At 39.6% G+C, this 25,244-nt stretch overlaps 1 protein-coding gene across 4 annotated transcripts in view; it reads left to right on the top strand.

The window, feature by feature from the left end:
• The window catches only part of RAPGEF5 (Rap guanine nucleotide exchange factor 5), a 148,482-nt gene extending 123,984 nt beyond the window's left edge, over window positions 1–24,498 (top strand). For all 4 annotated transcript variants that reach the window (XM_065753506.1, XM_065753507.1, XM_065753509.1 and 1 more), the window contains 8 exons: window positions 1,290–1,412; window positions 2,527–2,705; window positions 6,439–6,529; window positions 8,119–8,169; window positions 9,593–9,680; window positions 12,545–12,609; window positions 18,480–18,534; window positions 21,465–24,498. In XM_065753506.1, coding sequence (XP_065609578.1) covers window positions 1,290–1,412; window positions 2,527–2,705; window positions 6,439–6,529; window positions 8,119–8,169; window positions 9,593–9,680; window positions 12,545–12,609; window positions 18,480–18,534; window positions 21,465–21,583 — 771 coding nt within the window. In that variant the 3' untranslated portion in view covers window positions 21,584–24,498. The remainder of the gene's footprint in view (window positions 1–1,289; window positions 1,413–2,526; window positions 2,706–6,438; window positions 6,530–8,118; window positions 8,170–9,592; window positions 9,681–12,544; window positions 12,610–18,479; window positions 18,535–21,464) is intronic.
• Window positions 24,499–25,244: the final 746 nt, after the last annotated feature.

Here is a 25,244-nt window from a genome sequence, read left to right on the forward strand (position 1 = left end):
CCTATGAACATGGAATCACTACATGTATGTATGCGCGTAGATTGAGTTATATGCAAATTACTGAGCATCACTGTGGGAACAGTATTATGGCATCTATATGGTTATTTTGCTGCTGGTGTCATCTCCCCTTCCTTCTGTCCCGCTGGTGCTAGAGAGGGGAATGGGTTGGAGGACTGCAGTTCTCTCATTCCTGCTACCCTCTGAAACTGGGACTGAAATCTCTCCCCCTGCTGATTTCCTAAAACCTCAGTGAGGTGGGATCTCCAGTAATTAGTCTTTCCTGCTAATTGTTCAGATGCTCTGGGGAAAGTGTGGGGACAATATTGCAGCTGACTTTCATGTGTTGTCAGCACTAACATTTGTGCATTCACCCTAGCTATGAGAAATGTCTATTTACATTTTGTTGGATCAATGTGCCCTGAAGAGCTGACATGCTGATATCATTGTAATCCGTCATCCCCATTATCTCCAGCATTTTAGCTTCCTCTAAAAATGCTAGCATTAAGGAAAGGTTTCCAGTGTGGACAGGTGACAGCCAATCTAGTTTCATTAGCTGCATAATAAAAATTGCAAAACTTGCTGTAACTGTCAAAAATAAAATACTGAAGTAAAGGCTTAACTGATAAGAATAATCTTTCATCTTGACAGATGGTTCTTGTGCCAAGTTTCAGACTGATGAGGTAAAAAAACCCAAGAGAAATACAAACCTTTGAAAATCAGAGCTAATAATGGCAGTGTCAAATGACCCTTAAAACCATAATACCTGTGAACTTCACAGTAATAACCCAAGTAACTTGTGAATCACTATGTGCAGTATTTGGCAACTGCAGTTGGAGTAAATTAATCATAGAACAGATGGATTTATGTTGTTTCTAATCATATGTTGATTGGTGGCAAGTTTTGAGAACTTATTCTAAATCCAGTATGTTTGCAGAATGATAGAGAAATTTCCTGGTGTCTTCATTCAAAATTTACTTTCTGATAACTTCAAAAATAACCATATTTTCTTTATGTTAATTACCTGTTTGGTCATTTTTTTTATAGTCAAGGTTTAGAGTGAGAGGGTGAAGTCCTAATCCAATAGGCCATAACTGGCAGTACTGACCCATTTCTTTTCTCAAGCTATTTATTAAAGAGGCTATCCCTCACCAATTTTAATAAATGTGGAAAAAAGCCCTCAGTGCACTTAGAGAACATTACTTACTCAGCTTTGTACCTTGGTCTAGTATCTAGTATTGTGAACCTTTTGGCACTGGCTCAGGGGTTTTTGTTCTTGTTTATAAATTCAGAACCCATTTGCTGAAAATGAAGAGTTGCAGCAACGGTCTGTGAGAATTTTGGGAATCAACACCTGGGATCTTGCCTTAGAATTAACCAATTTCGACTGGAGCCTCTTCAATGCAATTCATGAGGTGAGCAGCACCATGTCCACTTCCAAATATATTACTGTCATAAAGTATTATGTCGTTACGGGGTTCTGAGGTTGCACCACTGTTTTGGAGCATCAGCATTCCTTGATTCCTGGCTCATCACCGTGACAGTGTGATTTCCCTATAGTGATGTTAATTGAATCAGATCTAAGAAATATGCTGTAGGCCTTAATACTGAAAAAGCTTGTCAAAGTTTTGTATCTTCCCTGTGGAAGCATCTCGTGTCCCCTGTATATCTCGTGCCTGAAGAAAATAAAAAATCATGATCATTCTCAAAAATTATCTGTGTTAACATGTTGTCTATGCAAGTTGTACTTTGCAATCAGCATTATTTCAGTAAATGCACGACTCCACAGGTAGGCATCCTTGATATGGTTTTAATCACAACAGAATACACTATTTCAGAAACTTTAGATTTTCATAATACTGCTCTGGTTCGGCTTCAATGGGATAAAAATTATCAGACAAGATTTATAAGGTGGCATAATAGCCTGCTTCAGTGTCTGCTTGATTGTTTCAACAACTTTGATAGGTTCTGGTGTAAGATGCTGAGTAAAACACATAGCTCACAGTGCAAAATGTCACTTGAAAATATCACTGAAAAGCGTGATGGCTTTTTGGGAAAACGACTCAAGAAATTCTCTTGCCTCTCATCAGATGCTTTCCTTGATCTTTCATTTCATGTTCATTTATTCAGGTTAGACACAAAAGCTAGAGCTAGTCAAGTCTTTTTGCACAGAAAGCAAAGGCATCTCTTCTGTTCATGAAAACGTGGTCATTTTTAGAAAGAAATAAGGGTGGAAATTTTTCAGATTCTGCAATGCTCTGATGTGGTTGCTTTTTCACACTAAAGCAGGAGTGATGAAACACAGAATGAGACAGATTGGTGTAACTACATGTGGAACTGCAAGAAATCTCTCAAAGAATCTTGCAGGACTTTCAGTCTACCTAAGCCAAATTTGAAACCTGAATCATTTGTGATTGTGATAATAAAAAATAGCCATTTGTTACTAAATCTTGTTTCAAAAAAATATTTTAAGTAATTTATACCTTATTTACATTTAAACTGTTCTTCTTTGTTGTCTGTGTCCTCCAGCAAGAGCTGATATACTTCACGTTCAGCAGACAGGGCAGTGCTGAAAACACTGAGAATCTCAGTCTTCTACTTCAAAGATGCAACGAGGTCCAGCTTTGGGTTGCCACTGAGATACTTCTCTGCAGCCAGCTCTGCAAACGTGTACAGCTAGTCAAAAAGTTCATCAAGATTGCTGCCCAGTAAGTTTCTAAAATTACAGTAAAAATCCTTGGATATGCATGCTTTATGTATACATTTATTGGGAAAGGAGAGATAGCTGTAAGAACAAAGACAAAAAACAATTTGTGGTGCAGTAAACATACTTAGGTAAAACAGTCCATAAGCAGTAACAGCAAACACTTGCTGAAATGAAATGTGATGCAATGTATGATGTGCAAATCTTTCCCAGTGGTTTAGTTAACGTATTTGCAGTATCAAATGGAAAATTCCTGATGTTGCAGAAATACCTCCTTTCTTTGCAGGGATAACCTGAGGAACTCCAGTATAAAGTTATTTGAGTAGTAGCACTGTTATTCACCAAAGACTGTAAGAAAAACAGAAAATTCTGTTTTAAACCTAAAAGTTCTAACTAGGCAAGAAACTGGCTGCAGTAATCTGTTGCCCCATACTGTTGTGCCTGGAGTACTCTTTAATTTATTGGAGCAGAGTGGTGTGTGTGTATATATATATATATATATATATATACAGAGTTCTTTTCTCTGAAATCACTCTTATGTTGGTAACCAAGGAAATGGAGCTGTTTAAATACGTGCACTCATTCTCCTTGCCTCTTTTTCCACTTGTTGGCCTTTTGGAATATTTGAATATGCATATTCATGGAAAATGTATAATTTGTTCCCCTCATCGACTGGGTTGATTTAATTTGCAAGGCAGTTACATACAAAAGCCCTTTGTCTGCTGAAGCAGTGCCTTTGGCAAAATTAATTCTCCTAATCTAATTTTGTGTAACTCATAAATGTGATCTGATTTAGTTTGCAAGTTCTATGGTATATAGTAATATGTTCATTTTCTACCTTATCAATGGCCATGATTGGTCCAATTGCATCAAAAGCGAATGGTTCTGTCCCACATGAATATAGATATATTTGCTTCCAGACTAGAATGGTGCTCTATCTGAATTAATTCCATTTCTGTGAAGTGAATAGTCCAATCTGTGGGAACTAAATATGGTTATCAGTAACTGATAGATAGGCTCTCCCAGTCCACTGGAGAAGCACCCATCACCCAGCATGTAGAGTTTCACATAACAGATATGCAGAGAGAACAAAGTGTAGTTTGCTTGAGGTCTTTTTTTTTTTTTTTAATTTTGAAAAGCATGTTTCCAAGGGAAAATATTATTGTTTCTTATTAATTCTGGAAGAGTTGATGAAGGAGAAACAGTTAAGGTGTAGGGATACTGTTCTAAGCAGAGGCACAATCCAAGCAGCCCTGCTGCTTTGTTTATGATGCTCACAATCCAAGCAGCTCTGCTGCTTTGTTTATGATGCTGTGAGCAGCTCTGGCTGTTCCCTCAGAATCAGCAAGGAGGCTCTCTCTGATTTCCACCTAGTCAGCAAAATACCAGGATGAAGATCTCATGCTAAACGTTTGTTTGCTTCATTGTTGAGGAACTCCACCTGCAGAAGATGGAAGGCTTTTATACAATTGTGTCAGTACTTGAGAGACAGCTATTGACACACAGATGTCTATTCTTTTGTTGTGAGTTAGTCTAAAATAGAAAACAAGTGATTTGATAGAGAAAGTGAGTTAGCATGTTGCTAGAAATGAGCATCTAGAGGAGTTAGAGAAGCAAGTCAGCATGACATTAGAATAAATGGATTGTAACATATGCCTTCATGCTGCTCAATGGGTGGCTGACTGAAATATGTACCTTCTGCAGTTGCTTGAGAGAATTGGGTCCTCTGATAGCTGTTTATCCAGGTTGTTGGACTCCTTTCTTGTTGTGCAGAGGATTACCTCTGAGAGCTGCCTGACTTTAATGATAAAAGAACTCAAACAAGACAGTTAGGATTAACTTCAAGATAACTGAAATTAAGTGAGAGGCACCATCTAAAGATGGTATACAGTGATGAGTGCAAGCTTTATGCAAACTTGTAACAAGGGCTGGAGAGTTTCCAGTTTGGAGCATTGGCACATACATTTCCCCAGTGATTAATCCCAGTGAGGACAGTGGATTCACTCATATTAAACTTAGGATTCTGTCTTTTTGCACTGACAAAAATATACATCTGTTTATTGCAGTGTCAATGGTTTATGGGCCAATTTGGCCTGGTTTCATGATGAATGGGGCAAGGGGAACCACAGACCCATGCCCCAGGAAAGGGAGAGGGGAAAAGGGCGGGGAGATGGGCAAAGAACAAAATGGTGGCAACGATCTGAGGAGGGAAACTAAGTTACTAAATAAGGTATCGGAATGCAAAATAACACTATATAATAAAATATAATTGAAATTGAAGCTGATAAATCAAATAAAGTGTTAGTGTCCAGAAACCAAAGGCCTTACTCTAACACTGAAGGTGAGGTGGCTAAGGGGTACACGTGCAGCTGGGAAAAGAGAAGGATCTCATGACCTGTCAAAAGTTTTCTCTCTCCCTCTGAATGGAAAACAGAAAAGAACAAAGCAATGCAAAGTGCTCTGGGGTATGTAGTTCTTCTCTGTTGATACAAGTATGCCTGGAACTATCAACAATCCATGTAACTGGAGTATTAACTCTTTGTTAATTAACCCAGTGCACTACACGATGTTATGATGTGGAATACCAATTACAAAAAATCATAAAACCATGACATGCAGTCTTCAAGAATCTAGGGAAGTGGAATCTTCTTTGACAGTGGCTCTTTATTTTGGGATTTCATATTTTCTAATTGACTAGAAATAAGGAGAAGCTGACTGTATGTAGTGAAAAGTCAAAGAATAGAGGTATCAAGTGAATTCCGTAGAGATCAGTACTGGAACTAGTGTGAACTACAACTAATTTATAGGGATATGTAAAAAGAACATTAATCAGATTTTCAGACAATAAAAATGATGAGGGATTGCAAATGCATTGGAGGATAAAAAAAAAAAAGAATGATCTAAAGAGTCTAGTGGCATGTGCAAACAACAGTGGGATAAGATTTAATTTAGATAGATGCAAAGTAATTCAGCTGGGGAATTCTAATACTGAGCTGAAGAAATAAATGCATGATTGTAAAGAACAGTACTGTGACAAAGGTCCTTGGGTGATAATAGATGACAAATTAAAGACAAGGACAAAGTGTGATGCTGTTCCAAGTAGATATATTTTATGTTTATTTTATACTTGCATAGGAGAAAGATGTAAGGACTAAGAAGGAGAGCAGTAATTGTGCTCCTCCTTCCTTCCCCACTTTCTCATTACCTCTCCTTGGTAAGAAGGAGAGAAGGAAGAAAAGTTAAAATGAATTACAAAGAATTCAATGAAAGATAATAGCAGTATGGAGAAATAGATTGCAATCCATGACCACAAGGAGTAATTGAAGGAACCAGTGATGTACAATTTGCAGAAAAAAAATGAAAAAAGGGATGAAAATATTTATAGTACAAGAGAATAGAGGTCAAAGATTTATTCTATATGGTAGAGGACAGCAGAGAGTAACTTGAACATTGAAAAGCGAAAATTACTTCCGACAGCAAAGGAAGAAAAATAACCTGCCAACAACAGGGTTGATGAAACATGGAACACTTGCTAAAAAACTTCTTAGAGACCCCATCACCTAGACTGCAGGTGGCCGTGGTAGGATGTTTAATGAGTTCATTACATGGAAGATGATTGTATGTTAGTGCTGAGAGCTGAAATTGGACTCAGTCACCTAGGATACCTGTGCTTTCCATTTATCTCTTATTCTGGGGACAAAAAATCAGAATACAGCATTCATATTTTTATTCCACAGCTGTAAAGCCCAAAGAAATCTGAATTCATTCTTCGCTATTGTTATGGGTCTCAACACTGCATCTGTCAGCAGGCTGTCTCAGACCTGGGAGGTAAGACACATCTTTGTATCTCTTAGACCCCGTCAAAACCATTTTTCACCTGTGTTGTGTACTGGTGAATTGCCTTTTCTTCCTAATTATTTAGTTTTCATCAAAACGGAGAATAAATGTCAGTAGAGAAACTTTACTGTGACCTGAAGCCTTAGATGCATACCTGTTCAAATATAAGTAAGTGTGTCCTTTCAGAGCTTTGAGTTTGCAGAGACTCAGGTAGTCAAGGCTACCTTCAAATAACAGATAAAGCAAACAATTTAGAGAAGAAATACATACGTTACAGAATCTTGTATCTCTTGCTTCTGAAACACCTTGCCCACTCTGTGGGTTGTCTTCATCCCTTTTCTCTGGACTGTGGTAGAAGACTGGAAGAGGCTAAGTATTGTTGGCAACAGTGTGTGATTCCCTTGCCCACACAACAGGGAACTCTCCTGCATGGTGAGACTCCGAGGATCACGTGCCGCTGGTGAACTTTTCTAGGAAGAACAAACTGTGTTGCTTGTCTGAACAAGGAGTGTCTCTGCATATGTATTGCTGTAAATATGTCAAGTTCCTGTGTATAAAATATTTATGAAGTCACAGGCTTTTTAAAAAAAAAAACTTCACTGCACTGCAAATTCAAAAGCAGAAGGTTATTTGCATTAGTAATGTGACTTCTAGAAAGTAGAGCAATGTTTATAAATTAATTATCATTACTTACACATGTAAATGAAGCCACCTAAATTTAAGCAACCATTTACACACTAAATTATGTTGGTTCTGTACTTGAATTCTTAAGCAAGAAGTGTATTCCCAAATATTCTACTTCTTTTTTCTATAGTATGCAGCATTTCAGTGACCTTAACTTTCCCTGATAGAAGATATTAAAGATGTGCAATTGCAATTCCCACATCCAGTTATTCTAGCATTGTAATCATACCACACATCCACTTAATTGTTCTGAATCTCTCTTCCCTGGTAGTGTCAGTGTGGCTGTTGGGGTCTAAGTACAAGAATGAGGCAGGATTTGTAGTAAGGGGATATCTTCTACTGGACTATCCAGTACAGCTGGAAAAAATAGACAAGTTTTCAGGCCCACAGACTCTTCTAAAATACCAGCAGCAAAATTCAAATTAAAGAAAAATCACTTTGACTATAATGATGTAAATTCATTAAAGCATCTGAGAGATACAGGGAGCAGATGCTTATGAAATAGAGTAGGTGTTAGCATAAAGGGGATGAAGGAAGAAGCTATTTTGTGCTTAGGCTCTCATGGAATCCTTCCCTGTGAGATTAGAATGAGATATCAGAGATGAGGTACTCCTTTTTTTTATGAAAGCTCTCTGACACCAGCACGGGAAGTAAATAAAAACAGTTGCTAATATGCTATTTTTGTAAAAGAGCTCAAGGTATGGAGGCTGCAAGGTGTAGTGCAGCTCTGGCATCTTGCCAGCAGGCACTTCACAGCTCATTTCTGTGGAAAAAAGAAGAGCAGCATTTTTCTGTTTTTGTTTGTTTGTTTTTATTTTTTAATTTAAACCAAATCTAATTTTTTATTTTCTTTTATTTATTTATTTGCTTTTTTTCCCCCGCATTCTCCACTTCAGAAAATTCCTGGGAAGTTCAAGAAACTTTTCACAGAACTGGAAAGCTTGACAGTAAGTACAGCACTGGCAGCAAAACAGAGTTGCTTGTCTTTACCTACTATACTTCTTTCTAATTTATGTTGAGCCTGCCTGTCACTGTCTGGAGCTAGAACCTGATTGTGTCAGATGAGAGACTTGCTGTAGGCCATGCAGCCCTCCAGAGCTCAGAGGTGGTCTTGAAATAACAAGAAAAGAAACAGGCTGTGCTCCTGGCAGCAGGAGGAAGGGCAGAGAGAAGAAACCTTGCCCGTTCACCACTATCATCAGTTTGGAAACTGTTCTATTGCTCTGCAGGTTAATCATTTTGTGTCATAGGAAATGTGCTGCAGACCTCAGATGAGAACAGCTGATGTTTTAAAAATAATAATTAAAAAAATTAAAATAAAAAGTCAGAAGCTAAGGGTCTTTGTCTCCATTACAAAGCTAAGTAAACAAGTGTTTCCTCTGGCTGTCAGGGAGCTGGGTGCCTGGTGAGATCGCTGCCTAGTGCAGGGAGCGTGAAATCCAGCCTTTAACAATTGTCATGCTGCTGCACTAAGAGTCCTTTATTAATTAATGTGTTTTCAAGATGGTCTGTGAGCTGCTGTACAAAACTACTTGTTTAGAGAGGAAATTGAGATGAGTTTTTGGATTGCATAACGCCACTGAAGCATGCTCTCTTATTTTCTTTTAAAATGTCCAGCATCTTTCGTTGATCTGAGGATAGGTGTTTCTGTTTGGTTGTTGTTTCGCTTTGGTTTTGTGTGAGAGAGTGCAGTGGGGGTGTGGGTATTGCTTTGTTTGTAAGAGGAAATTTATCAGCAGTATGTTCTGGGGATACATTAGTTGTTAGTGATTGGATAAGGGGAAATGGTTTTAAACTAAGATGGGAGATTTAGGTTATATATTAGGAGGAAGTTTTTCACTCAGATGGTGGTGATGCACTGGAACAAGTTGCACAGAGAGGTTGTGGATGCCCCATCCCTGGAGGAATTCAAAGCAAGGCTGGATGTGGCTCTGGACAGCCTGGTCTAGTGGCTGGTGACCCTGCCCATGGCAGGGGGTTGGAAACTAGATGATCTTTGAGGTCCATTTCATCCCAGGCTGTTCTATGATTCTGTGATATATGTTGTGTGCTAGAAAGTAAGTTGAAGAAATTTGTCTAATAGAAAATCAAGGGGAAATTATAGAGCAGTTGGGGTGAATCGGTTCTGCAGCTTACTCCAGTTTTAGAACTGTTTCATCTAAAGGAACATAATTACCTTTGTTCTTTTCATTGTTTTCCTTTCCTGTTCAGTTTAGTAAGCTACCTAGTTTGAAAACCTTTACCTACCTCATTTCCTGAAGAAACCTCTTATATCTAAGTTGTGTTCGGATCATAAGCTGATAATGGATTTAGAATTGCTCTTTTTATAGCCTATTGATTTTTCTCTCTGTTACCCAAATGGTTTTGTAGGACCCTTCACTGAATCATAAAGCTTACAGAGATGCATTCAAGAAAATGAAATCTCCGAAGATTCCGTTCATGCCCTTACTTCTGAAAGGTAATGCTAAGGCTTGTCTGCTCTTCTTTGTCACGTGAGTGCATGTGCAAAAATTTGTGGAGGTTAGTTAAAATACTCATAAGGAGATTATTCTTTCACTTGGAATTGAAGTAAACATGTGGCAGATGCAATGAAGTCTGCAAGATAATGGTGTGTCTAGATAATAATAAACACAGCTGCTTTTCAAGGCAGGAGAAAAGTGAGAATTATCACGGCTTTTTCCTGGGCAGAGCCGTGCCCCACTGCAGTCTGAAGGGGTTGGCCTGGCCTCGTCAGAGCAGAGCAAGCTGGTGTCACTCATTTTGTAAAGCTGAGACAGTGGGATGTGCCACACTGTCCTGCAGTCTGAAAGGAGTAACAAAACTACTTGCTAGCACAGTGACTTGGACCTGCTCAGTGGCAGGTATTTTGGTTGTTCTATTATCTCAGTGTGATTAACTATTAATCACCTTGTCTAGAACGTGACAAATTCATCTGATTATTCCTGTATTCCAAAAGTGTTCTCGTTAGGCTGTTTGTGCTTACCTGCTACTGCTGCAAGTGTGACGTTTGGAGACATTTCTCCAAATAAGCCAGTGACAGTTAGGTAGCCACAAGACTCTTCTCTTAGCGTGCTTCAAAGGCATTTGCATTAATTCAGCTGGATACAGTCATCAAGGCTTCAAAGGAAGGCACACCTGTACAAGTAACTTGTAGCACTGCAGGCATTCAAGGCCAGGTTGGATAGGGCCTTGGGCAGCCTCAGCTGATAGGTGGCAGCCCTACCCATAGCTGGGGGTTGGAACTAGATGATCTTTAAGGTCCCTTCCAACCCAAGCTGTTCTGTGACTTTATTCTACATCAAGCATGCTTGTACTGAAATTATTTACAAGGTGATTCCTTCTTGTTAGCACAGAAATCATTAATAAGTAAACAAATTCCTATATTTCAGCACAAGAGGAACTAAAGTAATTTCAAGTAAAAAAAGAAATAAGAATCTTGCTCTAATTATGAGAAATAACTTCAGAGTGTCCCTTTAAAGTTAATTACATTTAAATGTTGGGTTCTCATACAGCACTAGCACAGCATTAGAAAGTCAGGCAGATTTTTCAAATATGCAATAAAATGCTGTGTTGTATCCTTACAACATAGCTCAGATGCAATTTTCTGCTCCATTGAATTTATCTAGACTCTTAGTTGTTGGCCACAAAGCAAAACTGTTTCTTCCACCCTCAGAGACATCCATTGCAGTCATGGATTTTAAAAGCTGTCTGTGAATTTCTGCTTCCAGTAGAAGTTCTTCATTACAAGTGACACTTTTTGACTGCACTGATACAGAGACAAGTAGTGCCTGCCTGCCAGTAAGGTCCTGAAGCTGTGTCTGTTCCCTGTCCCTTTCCCTGGGTGCTCAAAGATGGAGAAGGTGCAGTTAGTCCTGTGCTCTGCTTACCCCTGATGCTCAGAGTGCTTCCCAGGAGGAGGAGGTGGTGGTGGCATGCCCTGCATGTCCCCACGCTTACCCCAATTGCTCAGGAGCGCCGGAGAAGATCCCAGCTCTCCAACACCCTCAGGCAGAGCTCTGCCTAATGAGTCCCAGCCCTGGGTTTCCAGGCTGATATTAAGCCATTAACATTTCCATTCTAAGCAATTACAAAATCCCCCTCAGGCACAGAGCTAATCTTTAAAACAAAAGGAAATAAATCAGGTTGGCTGTTTTGGGGTAGGATGAGAGAGACATAAAGCAACCCCCAGGGTCAGCTGCAGGTTCCAAGATCTAAAATCCCCCAAATCTGGGGGACCAAGTAGATGTGAGAGGGAGCCCAGAGAGATCCAGACGTGCAGTTACATTGCTGTCCCTGGGGCTGGCACCTCAGCAAGGAGAGCTGTGGCTTTTACCAAGGAATGGTGTCAGTGCCACCTCATCAGCTCCTCACAGGCACACACACATCCATGTAGTGCATGCTCAAAGCAGGAGATGAGGGGTATGGTGGTAGTGCAGCTCTGTGCCATCTGGACTGCCGAAGTCTGCTTGTGTCCTCGGTATCTCATGTACCAGACAAGTCTTGCTTTGTGTCTTTAGTAAGCACTAGAAAAACAGAGAAAATGACCTCCAGTTACAGTTTTAATAGTTATCTTAGCAGTGCTTGTTTCACTTGATTTTTTTAATTATTATTTTTTCCCCTCCTGTTCAATACAGCATGTTCAGTTCCCATCCTAGAGCTAAATATAGACCTTTTCCCTTTCCTCTCACTGACCTTTTTTCATCTTTGCAAATCTTCCCCAGCAATGCTGTGTAAGGCTGTTTTGATTCCCTAAGGTGTCCCTGACCATAGTGCTTACCTCATGCAAGGCTTTGAACTCCATTTTGGTGGCTCATGTTTAACCTTAACCAGCTGGCTGCTGCCGTAGCCCATGTCTCTGGAGGTACTTCAGAGAGATGCATTGGAGAAAGAGGAAGGGGGGTCAGAACTGTCCCCACACCTGACGGCTGTGCCCATGCAGAGCTCACGGCTCAGGGACTCGGTCTCAGCCCTTGCATAGTCCCAGGTAGCATGGCTGGATCAATCCTGCAAGCGTGTGGAGAAGATATGCCTTGTTGGGTACCTCTCCTGCTCCCAAACATTCTATGAACCACATGCACTCCATAAGTAGTGCAGGTTTAACGAGAAGTCTAAGCTCTGACTTTAAAATCCTCTTGTTATGATGTCTATGTAGTACCTATCATTATGCTAAGCTTTTGTTCCCTTTTTGTAAGGTACTGATAATCTTTAATGGGATGTTTTCCTCTCTATTTCTTTTAGTTGCTGTTTAGTAATTTCATTTCTATGTACAGAAGAATGAAGTCCTGAAAAATAATTCTTTTCCCTTAATATCTTTTTTTTCAGATGTAACATTCATTCATGAAGGAAATAAAACATTTCTGGATAACCTTGTTAATTTTGAAAAGCTGGTAAGCTTGATTTTATCGTACCCATTTTTCACAGAAATTGAAAAATTCTCTTCTATTCTCTTCTTCCCTTTCCCCTTCTTTTCTTATATGACTAAAAAGGGTTTCTTCTGAGTGAATCAGGAGGAAGTAAACAGAGGCTCACTTTGCTTCAAAGAGCAAACAGGATAAATCAGCTGACAGTTGAATTCTTCCCTGCCTCTTCCTCTGCTCCTCCTCTTACTCCTTCCTCCCCACTTCTCTGTAAAATGGTTAAACCAGAGGTACCCAGCATCTGTGCCATAAAATCAGCTCAGTTTACTCCCAGGGGGATCTGTTCCCTTGCATCACCCTGTAGATATTTTCTCTTCAGTTACATTCTCCAGTTTCCTCTGACTTCTGTTTTCTCAAGGCACTAAAGAAGAGGTATCTCTGGTTTAACCACTTGTGACTGAAGTCAAATTTATGATGTAGGTTAGATGATGAATAAATTAATATCTGAAGTGTAAATTAAATTGAACGTACGCACCACTATACCAACTCTTTTATGGAAGGCCACTTAATATCTTTGGGCGCCAGTCATGATGTGACCTCTATGCTGGCATGATATTCCCGATGAATGTTTGGTTTGTCTGATATGCACCAAGTCTTTGTTGAGCACATTTTTGTAGCACTGAAAGCCATCGCTTATGTATCTGAAGAGAGTTGGTACAGAGCAACTTTGACTGTGTTGGGCTGGTATATTTGATCAAGAAACCAAAATGTTCTTCCTGATCGCTCTGGATGTGCCATGAGGGTGTGAGTCCAGATGGCTGTTGCTGGGGAGTTGTTTCTAACTATTTTATTCATGTGTTTACACTTGTTTGAGAATGATCGTTCAAACAGGGAGTTATTCATGAACCAGATGTTGAGCTTTTTTCTTTTTTTTTTCCACATCCCATCATAATGTACATTGCCTTTCAACTCATAAGCAGATGTGGACTTTGACTTTTGAACCTGAGATCCTCTTTTTGTTTTCTACTTGATTTCTGCACCTTATCTTGTTGCAGAATTAGAGAACACTGATTTGCATTTAATGAAAGGTTTTCTTGTCCCAAGTCCATTAACTGTTTGACCTTTAGGTGTTTGCATAAAACTCATTAGCATGTTCCTCTTCATTGCCTCTTGGAAGTTCATCCAATTAACATGTAAATTAAACTAGCCCTTGATGCACAGTAATTGTTACTAAAATCTCACCACCGGCCCATATATTAATTTAGTGAATATGAAAGATCTGATTCTTATTTGAGTCTTAGTCAGACCTTGTTTGTTGTTCAATTGTGTATACATTTAGTGTGTGTTGGACTTGCTTGGTAAGATTTCCTATACTTTCTGTCACCACTGTGTCTCCAGAGGTGGTGGGATCTTTGCTAATTGACTTCAGTGAGCCTGGATTTCACCATTTCAATGCAAAAAGATAAATGGGTATTTTAGACGGGGGAGAGGCCCTGTGATGCTGATGGGCAGAGTGTTGTGACACTGATGCATCCTCTAAATTGTTAGTCAGATCACGCCCTGAGGAACCTGCTGTCTCATGACTGCCTGTATCCATTTGAATGCAGGCAACAGTGCAAGCAACAGAAGTGAAGGCTTGGAAGACATTTTATTATGGGTGTAATTGAAACTCAGATAGTATATGTATCACAGTGGTTCACTTGCTAAGGTCTATGGGCATGAGCGTACTTAACAAGATACATTACACATCACCATGTATATGCTCATGTTTCTTTTCTAGTTGTAAGGGCTTTGTCCCAAGGAAGCCTTCCTGGGTGTTTTACATTGTACTGAGCTCTTTCTGGACTCTGAGAAAAATTAAAGTTGACATTGGCTCCTGCTTAGTTGGATCAAACCATTGAACCTCACCTGCAAATTTACTGTTGCAGAAAAAGAAGAAAAGAATTATTCTACCATAGCAGATCACTGCTTTGGGGAAGAAACTTACTCACTGTCATAAATGTGTAGAGTTTCTTCTTATGATTTTCAAAGCAAAGATGGTTTATTATATCTTCATTTGAGTAGGTATTTTTGAAATATTTCAGGTCTGCATTAAACACCTGACCTGAAGGAAATTTGTTTGAACCATTAGGTTTTTTTACAATAATATCAGCTGGCTTAATAAAATATATATAATCTTTTACTACAATCCCCACTTGTTTTATATTCTTAGACCGTCATGGCCACAACAATCCTACCGTGAGTGAACTTGATTTGACATGACATGATTTTAGCGAAGACAAAGTTAATTCAAAATATAAATAAGTGAAATTGCTAAGAGAATTAAAAAGAAATGATCTTTTGTCTCTGGAATGTTACTCAGTAATAGCAAAAGTTGAAGGGATTGCAATGGTATACTTAACTCCTTGTTGGGTGAACTCTAGCTTACAATAGATCCATATTTAGTTCCATACTCTCTTCCTATACTAAATCTGAAGGAATAAATGAAAAGATGGTCTTTTACTGTTTCATCTCAAGATATATCTGCTGTATTTACTGAGCTGCTTCACTGAAAAGTAGTTTCTTCAGCCTTTTTCAGTGGGCAGCCATCACCCCTATCTTAACAGTGACATGCCTTAGCCACACTCCAGCAAACTCTAATACAGGTCAGTGGCCATTACTGGTTTAGATAATGACATCTTACGTAGTACCTTCAGTACTGAGCTGAAGATATTCAACCTCCTGCACACTCCAAATATCTATGCAACTCCTAAGCCTATTCTTTTCTACTTTCATCAGTTGAAGAAGTGCTAATGATCTCAAGGTAGATGGTAGGCTGAAAGCCTGCAAGAAAGGTGTTATTTATCACACTAATGGTATGTAAGCATTTGTTTAAACAGTGAGGAAATGGTGTTTGAATATGCTGATTTTTTGTATTACAGTTGAATCCCAGAGAGCTGGTAATGGACAGACAGTTTAATTAGACTAGTAAAGAAGGGAGATTTGGATTCTGCTTCAAGGGAGTGTTACACAAAATGATTATTCACTGCCAGACCATCATCTCCAGAAGCTGTCTTGAGATGGATCCCACAGTGAATAACAAGAGTAGCAGCTGGAAAATGTCACAGCAGCAGTACTAGTGGAAGCTGTAGCTTTCCCAGTACTCACACTATTGACAGTGAAGTCTAGGACACTGCAATGGAACTTCACTATGATCAGTGCAAGTACATCAGTATGATAGCTAGCCAAGATTGCAGGGTGAATGAAGCATATCAGATAGGAAAGAACAAACACACCAAACCACATTTGATTCACTGATAGAAGGAATACGAAGAAGATTCCAAGAAAGATGTGCTGTTTTTCTTGTGATAAGCTCTCTCCTGTGGAGAGGTCCTGTAAGTGCTGCTCTCTGGGTGGTGAGAGCTGAGCTGTTCTATGTCATTCTGATCTTAAAGATAATCTGCTGAAGACAACTAATCCATTCCACCTCTGCTTATTTTTGAGGGAGATGTGAGAAGATTATGAGCAGTTCACATGAGCTGTTACATTATTAGTGCTAGGTACAATTTGCTATATCAGATTTGGTGAAGACTTGTTGGCTAAATTATATTTTTTCACTTTAATATCACTGGAGTAGTCAAATAAATAAAAGGAGCAATACTTCAACACATTCGTGGATGAATTCTAGTCAAAATGAGTATACTTCACTGATTTATAGTGAACAATCCCAGTTTTCATAAGTTGAAGACCTGAAAGAAACCAATCTTAAACCTTTTTATTTCCTTTGCGTTGTCTTTGTTTTGGCTAGGACTGAATTGTTTTCTTCAGAGAGTCTGGTATGCTGCTATATTTTGGGTCTAGAAGAAAAACTATGTTGATAACACTTCTAATGTTATAGTTGCTGTTAAACAGTGTTGTACAGAGCCAAGGCCATTCACAGCAAAGGGCTCAAGGAGCTGGGAGGGAACAGAATTCGGACAGCTGTTGTAAGCTGGCTGGAGGGATATTACATACCATATGACATCGTGCAAAAGGAGTTTTGAAGGGGGTGGGAGTTCATCTTGCCCTCTTCTGCTTGGAAGGCTAACTGGGCATTGGTCAAGGAGTGGTGAGCACTTGTTTGTGCATCACTTGTTATATACATTCATATATATATATATATATATTTTGTCAAAACTATTATCTTTTTCCTTTTCTCTGTCTTAGTAAGTAGTTTTATCTCAATCTACAAGTTCTACTTTTTTTTTTTTTCCTTCTGATTCTCTCCCCTTTCCTACTGGGAAGAGGGGGAGGAGTGAGTGGATGTGTGGTGCTGAGCCACCTGCTGGGTTAAACCACAACACGCATATTCTAAGGGAACATCCAAAACTTACTGTACCTCAGAAAAACAGAAAAATGAAAATGTTTTTAATGATTGGCTCATCAAAGTAGATAATATATCATTAGTTATGACTTGTTAAAACAATAAAAATGAGCAAACATTTGTAACTCAAAGAAGAAATGTTTGCTGATGTGTATTATGAAATATCAAAGAGAAATCTCCTACTTAGTGTCAAGTTCCCCTATCACTACTGTGGTATTGTTTCAGTGAATATTCAAGGCAGGCCCCTTTCTCATCTTCTCCCCCACCATATTTGTGGCATTACTATATGGCAATTGCAGTAGTCTTACAAATCAATAATGACTCTGTTAACAGTGATCCATAGATGGTTTTCATTATTCTACCACAAGGGAATCTGAGCATGAGCAGCTGCTGAAACCATGTACATTGTCACCACAGTAAACTGGGAGAAGCTGACAACTGAGAATGGACCTTCCTGATCTTTCTTACTTCTGATTTTTGCATTGGAAAGAAGAATCAAATTTCACATTTAGAGATTTTTTTTTATTTTTGTTTTTTTATTCCAGCATCAATTGTAGGAGAATTCTTGAGGCAAATCTTGAAGAACCATGGAAAGCCATAATTAATGCTTTGCTAAGACCAAAAGTCAGATTTTTTTTCTAGTGGTACTCTGAGTTTACATTCCATTTTTCCAAGGCTTTGTTTTCTCAAAACTTGAAAATCTTTCCTCTGTGGCTGGAAAGCCCAGGAAAATGAAAAGTACATCCTTCTTAGAGCCACACAGGCTTAAGATTGATTCAGTATCATTTCTTTTCTTCTGCAATGCAGCATGCTGTTCCAATTACCTAGGACTGTCTTTTGTTCCATATTCTGCAGTCATCTTGTGAGTGTGGAAGGTACCTAGTGTTCTACTGTGTTTATGCTTTGACCTGTCAAAATGGGACAAAATTCTCTGTTTTGGGCAAGAGAGTTACGTATCCCTGTTAGTGCCAACCTTTTCTACATGGAGTACCTGCACTATTGCCTTTTTGGTACATACCTACAGAGATGTCAGGGTGCTCACTCAATCTGGGGCTGCAGGAAGTTATTTTTGTGTGTTGGTTATCATACTACACAAAAATGCCTAGATCTGGGACCTGATTGTAATAGGCAGCGTGCAGATATACATAGAGATGTTATCTGTGTCACAGAAGGCTTCCAGCCTAGTTGGAAAACACGTGGAGACAGAAGGAGAGACTGCAGAATACAGGAAAACCTGGATAATGAGCAAGAAGCAGGAGATGGATCAGAAACATCCATCCAACCTGCAAGACTTTCCATCCGTAGGCTTTCAGTTTAATAGTAGTCACAGGAACAAAAATAAATAATTGTATGACTGTTTTTCAATACTGCTTTCCATGAGCATAGAAGGAGTGTGCAGTATCAATTAAGACCTGTTCTCCCACTGTCCTCGTTTTCTACTTTACTGCAGTTGATTTGTTTGCTTTACAGTGCAAGCCAGGGAGCTTTTTTCAGAATTTTATAATGAATGAATCCTTCTCAGTTTTTTGCACTGAAGTTTTGTGTCTTGTCTTTGCAGCACATGATTGCAGACACCGTTCGATCATTGAGACATTGCAGAAATAACCAGTTTGGTGAGTAGCCAGAATTTGTTACTTGTTTTGCCTTTTTACAGCCTTAACATTGGCTGTTATTTTCTTTCTTTCTTTCTTCAGCTTCTTCTCTTTCTTTCTTCTTTGTTTGCTTACTTGCTTGGTTTCTTGGCTTTACTTCAGCAGCAAAATGTTGTTGCCATTTATTTATTTAACCAACTGGAAAGAGGGGATGCTATTTTTGAAAGATCAAAGTAACAGTAACCACAAGTGGACAAAGTTTTTCTTTACAAAATGTTTGTAGAACATTTCCAGATTTTTTTATGATACGATTTTCCTGCAAAAATTACCACGTTCTCAAAATATTGCACAAGAAACAACAGTACAAGATACAACTGCAGATGTGCAAACTGTACTTAGTAATGGAGGCCTCTGACGTACACTACTGGTTCTCACTTTGCCAGCCATTACTGAGTTACCTCAGTATTTTCCATGAATCTATGAGGTGTCTTGACTTTCAGACACTGAAAGATGTTATTCATTGCCATGTCTTTTCTCCTGATTTCCGCCATCAGTATTTGTTTGCTTTTTTTTATGGGCATTTCTTGCAGCGGCTGAAGTCTTGAAGACATTAAGATCTTCTGGGTTTCTTTGGCTAGGTGGAAGAGAGTTGGGTATGTTTGTGCCCCGTCAGGAAAAATCTGCAAATTGTGCTCTGCTTGTTTTTGAAACTGGAAAACTTATGCAGAAAAGGCTTCTTTTTTTCTGCTTTCCACCTTATTAGACACCAGAGAATCTGACCCTAAGGACCCGTGCCAGAAGACCCTAGCTTGCTTTGTTTTTTTGCTAACAGAGGAAAAACTTTGTTTTTCTCATTCTCAGCATTTCTCATTCTCTGCGGAGAGGTTAAATGCAGGAAGGGGATGAACACAGCACTACTTGAGGAAGTGGTTATTGTTTTTAAGCCAGAAACACTACACATGTAATGACTAAAACTAAGGACACTAAAACCTCTTTTCCAAAGAGCTTCAGAACTTTGCTGTAGCCTGAGTGCAGGATTTTCATGGTTGGGGAAAAAGAATTTGAATCTTTTTCTTTAAGCTGTATTTTCAGCAGCTGTCAGCATAGAGACAGACCCTGACAAAAAGAATATTAAAAATGTGTATGTATTAATAATGTACCTTGGAGAATGATAGGTACTATTAAGAGCTTTGCTGAACACTTTGTTCTATAAAATTACCTTACGTATGCACAATATTTATTAAACAAAGTTTGCTTACCATTATGGTTTTTGTGTTATATAAATATATATAAAGAGAAAGAATGGGAGAGGGAAAAGAGCATACCTTTTTTGTTTTTATTCCATTAAACCAAGTGCTGAAGGAAATAGTGATTAATCCAAACTGTACCTCTTCAAGTTAGAATGTCTCTTATTTGCCATTATAAAATGGGAGCATGGGTTCCTTTAATGATGTGATTTTTTTACAGCTTCTCTGCAAATCTTTCTTTTTTTTTTTTTTAGTGGTTTTGTAAACACTGCAACATAAATCTGAGGTTAATACCCAAGATTTATCATATAATCTGGTAGTTTGAAGTGCATGATTGTTATTTCATTTTACTGCAGACTTGATTTATTGTGAAGCTGGCATTTAAGAAACAGCTTTTACGGATATCCCTGTAGGCATTTTATTTTTTGTTATATTCGTTTAGGCATGAAATGAATTCACTGAATATTTATTGAGACTTTATGGACAGTTTCCTTTTCTAGTGGGCTTATTTTGCTCTCAGGATTGTGAATCTTTCTACTGCATCAACTCCCAGATTGGCCTGAGAGTGGCAGGCATCTTACTGTAGGCAAAAAAAGTCAAACAAGAGCAAGCATGGCATATTATTATTGCTTATGAACTGTATCAAGTGAATTAAGCATGCAGGCCAAAGTGTTTCTGGATTAGAAGCTGATTAGGTTCCAAGCAAGTCTTAAATGCCTTTTTAATGGAAATAATATTTTATTTTTATGTACTAAATCCTGAAGAAAAAAAAAATAATAGTGTTTCAAAATCAGGCAAAGCAGCCTGAACAAATAACATAGTTCAAGCTTTTGTAATTCCTGGTGTTAATGAGAAATACAAATGTTCCTCGGTATGTGCAGCAAAGCTGCTGCAAGCCTATTCCCTGAGAACAGAAAGGTCACCGATGTGTTCTGACACAGATTTATCACATTCTCATGTTCTCTCCCACATTTCTGAAGTCAGAGAGGTGCTTAGAAATAGCTCCTGAAAATAGCTGCCCAGGAGCACCATTAGCAGCTGTATGCAGAAGCTGCTGCTTTGACATTCAGTGTTACTTACACTGCCTCAAATACTGCTCATTAGAGTCAAGGAGGATGGTTGGTTCCTGGGAAGCTGTTGGTGTAGCTGGAGAGTGTGGAAAAAAGGATGATAATGAAACAAAAGAGAGGGAGGGGAGCGTGTGGGTTGAGCTCATCAGTTCTGGGAGTTTTGAGCGTTTTCTTCTTTAATTTATGATAATATTATTAAAAATTCTCTGAGGACATGGACTAGAGCAGAGCTCTTTGACCTTCAACAGCCTGTCAGCAGTCAGCAGCAGAGGGCAACGTATCTCATCATTTTGTCTGCCTGACTCAGTGGGTCTCAGCTGCCTTCCTAGCTCTTCCTGTTCCACTTATGCTGGTCACCAGCACTGCTGGAAGGTTTCACAGGCAGTGAGTTCCACAGGCCAGTGCCAGGCACAACTGTGGCAGAAAGTATCTGCTATTCAAGCCACCCTTCAAGTTGTGTGTTGCACAGCTAACTCCTCGTGCCTTCTAAGCACCCATGAAAGAGCAGCTGTCTTCTGAGCCGCTGTGCAGCACCCGACGTGGTGGCACACTGAGGGCTTGGAGGTGCTGCGATGGCTCACAGAAGTGAAAAGCAGGCAAGGATTGGCTTTCTGACCCATTCTCTGTCTTGCAGGCAATGAAGTTCCTTCGAAAGAGCATCACGAACTGAAGCCATACGTCCACCACCTGCACGTCATTGACAACCAGCAAGCTCTCTTTGAGCTGTCTCACAGGATAGAGCCGCGAGCGTGAGCGTGCACAGCTTCCTATAACCTTGTAACTGCAGCACTTTGAATTAAGTGAATGTTTATGCTAAGCATGTTGCTTCCCTATATGAGAACAGTTTACTGAGTTTTATCAGTAGCTCACACAACATGCACAGGAAAATCAGGCAGAGCAAGCAAAGGAGCTGCTCACAGAGCTGCAGGGCAAGCTTGGTGCCATTCCCACTTGTCACCAAACGGAGCAGCATTCTTTGAGCTCAGGAGCTTGGTTTCTGTGAAAATATTGTTTGGTCCAGTGTAGCTTTCAATGCAGATTCTGCCAGTATTAGAAAGAAAGGAAGCGTCGTGTCACAGCAGCAAAACATTTCCGCAGGCAACATGCAGCAAGGGGATTGTCAGTTCACCACAGTATGTACCTCACTAATTCAAGGTTGCCAAAAATACTGTGCAATCCGTGCAGCTCCCCTGGGTCCCACCAGAGCATTTTATTTGAGAGAAGTGCAGACAACCAGGAATGGGAACATAAAAAGGCAGTGCACCAGGGGAATCTCAAGAGCCTCTCATAATCTGGAGGTCAGAAGTAAAGAGTTGATACTGTTATGGCCCCTCAAGCATCTGCTTTATAGAATACACTATAGGAGCCAATCCTCTTTTGTTGCAGATCCTGGACTCAATTGTTTGTACACAGAAAATACATAATTTTCTTCCTTTTCAGTTATCTCAGATATAGTATCAGCTCCTACAGGTAATGTGTAATATAGCAGGAGCTTTTTTTTTTTTCCAGCTTGGATTACAGCCTCTTTGTGTTCATTCCAAGGCAATGCCTAGGCTCTCCCACCTTCCTAACCAACCTTCTGGAAATACTCTACTTCAGCAGGCAAAATATCACCTCACTGGCACACATTTCCGGATAATAAAGAGCAGCAGGGCACCTCTTACAGGATACCAGGGAATGACCTGCATACACAGCAGGCTCTCAGTATTAGGGTCCTTTTCAACCTCTGCACCCCACACACCCGTGCCCAAGCCAATTTTCACACAGCTGAAAGTAGTTCTTCTGAGCACATACCAAGATGGCATTTCTAATGTCCTATCTATGACTCTCCTAAGCACCACCATCACCACAGCTCTGGTTTTTGGTGTGAAGAAGTTACCCCAAAATAATCTGGTGTATGCCACAGGCGATAGGCAGCGTGCTACTCTGGCACTCATTTGTACACAGACTTGTAGTAACAGTCCCTTTGCAGAGCAGGGATGTGGATGCATTGCACTGCTTTGCCTTTCTCTATTCCACATGAAGAAGACTTCCAAGAAGATGCTGCTTTCCTGGATTGTGGGTCTACTGAGGTAGCATGCTCTTCATCATAGTTTTATCTCCAGTTTAAAGGGATTAAAGAACAGCTTTAACAGGTAGTCTGTGTGGGAATCTGTAGAATGCATTCAGTTTTCCCATCTGTGAAATATTGTATAGATCTATTGTAAAGGAAACAGATGTTTCAGAAATGTATTTGCTTGTACTTTGTTATTATCAAATCCTTTATGATTTTTTGTTTGTTTGTTTTTAGAAAAAGAATCTTCTTTTTACCCAGTGAAAAGAACAAAAAAATAAACTCTTGCTGGCCATGGAGTAAAAATTTGCTATGTTCTTCTGTAGATGTGACTGCACATACTGTAAATAACTCTTTTGTGCAAACAGACCAAAACTGTTCAGACGAGGATGCTAGCTGCAGTGGGCTCCTTTTGCAGTGTAAGAACACAAACCATGGGTTGTGTTTGCTTCTTGTTTTGTTGCAGTTCTTCCTCTGGCTACAGCACTCCCTGAATCCCTGCCTTGATGTATTACTTGCTTTGTTTGCTGGTTTTTGAGCTCCCCCTTGTGAAATCTCATTATGAGGCATTATTTTTAAGAGTTTGAACATGACTGCATGCACTAGCTCATACAGCACTCTACTCCACAAATTGTTCTGTCTGAACGTGTGGGAGAGGGAGCGTAAGAAAGTACCGTGGTTCACTGCGTTCAGCTCTGTGATAGTTGTGATTACAGCTGATGAAGCAGCAGTAGTGCCAGAGATAAATGAAGGAAATTAAAGAAGAGGAAAAAAAAAAAGAAAGAAATTAAAAAAAAAAAAAAAAAAAGAGATCACTGTTCAGGCACTGATTGGAAAGTGTGCTGAAGCCAACCTGAAGGCATCTCAGTGGCTGAAGTAAGTGGCTGGGTAATGCTGCACCAGTGGGCTCCAGGCCAGGTTGCGTATTGGCTTGCTGCACACTGCAACCCTACAGTGAATCAGGTGCTGTCAGCCCTTACAGCTGGCAGGAAACCCGTTCGAAGGCACACATCCAGCACTAAGCACATTAGCTGTGTTCTGGCTAACTGGGCTATTCTTTAAAACTCAATGAACTGATTTTCATAGCAGCCTTTCTTATCCGAATATGACTTTATGGTTTGGAGGCCCAACTTTGCTTCGTCAGTTTCACATTGAAAAGATGGATCTTCCAACTGTTACCTTAAAAGAAAGGTAGATAGCTCAAATCTAGAGATAATCCATAACAAATAGAGTCTTCCTACAACGGCTGAAGTATCACAGAGCTGAGTTGCAGTCAGGCAGGCACTTTGAAGGGGTGGTTGGCAGACAAGAATTAAACCCTGTGAATGAGATGGGTGCCCCATGCAGTCTCTGCCAGGACCCAGCACAGGTAACACTGTGAGTTTTAAACCATTCTTCCCTCTCCAATAGCACATTTATGTTACATGGGTAAAATTCAGCAATCTTCCGAGTTTATCACTGTCACACTTGTGGTTAAATACTCAGCGTATTTGCATGAGTAGCTAGGAGGAATAATTAGACAAAACAAAGGAAAAAGCTTCCATGGCACATTTAATTCTAGCCCCATCTGAGATAGAAGTTAACTGCATTTGCATGACTCTGGCAAAAAATAAAAGGGGGTATTGGAAACAGTAAGACATGTGGCTGTAAACTGACAAAGAAAGATGTAAATACTAAACATTTTAGCAGAGTAATATTTATTTGCATAGCCTATTTATTGTCAATGTATTACACCGTTAAGAAGTACTGGGATGAAGTCAGTGGGCTGAGGAAGAACATCTGCCTGTTACGTTCTCGCTGAGTGCCATAATGCTGTCAGCTTGCATTAAGAGTAATAAAATAGAAAATCCCAAACCAAGGTGTTTACCTAACTTCTCAGGGACTACAGCTAGTAGTTATCCACCGCTATGAGACTCGGTATGTATGAAATAATCTGATTTACCAGAACCAATGTCACCAATGTTTTCCTTTTCATATTACACGCTTGTCTGCCTCTGTACATATTAATTGTGTTGTGTATTTATGAGAGCTAGTAAGCAATAATTTATATGTCAAAATGGCCAAGCAATACAAGGTTAAAACTTGTAGAAGCAACTGTTACGTTTATCTTGCATTTTCCAGTGTTTTTTAATATTGCTTTTCAAAATATAAAGACTACCTTAATGAAGCTGGGCTCTGTGCCTTCCTGTCTCTCCCTCACCCTTATTCTTCCTCACTGGAGTATTTCATACTCACACTGTCAGTCACACAGTCCCAAAACCCCTTATGGCATTTGCAAGGAGGATGCAGTGTGTGTCGGGAGCCTGACCCCACTCAAAGCACTGCTCTGGTGGGGGGGGACTTGCTAATGCTGATATATTC

Source organism: Cyrtonyx montezumae, unplaced genomic scaffold (assembly GCF_038088225.1).
Source record: "Cyrtonyx montezumae isolate F1298 unplaced genomic scaffold, pur_monq_1.0 scaffold_8, whole genome shotgun sequence".
Lineage (NCBI taxonomy): Eukaryota > Metazoa > Chordata > Aves > Galliformes > Odontophoridae > Cyrtonyx > Cyrtonyx montezumae.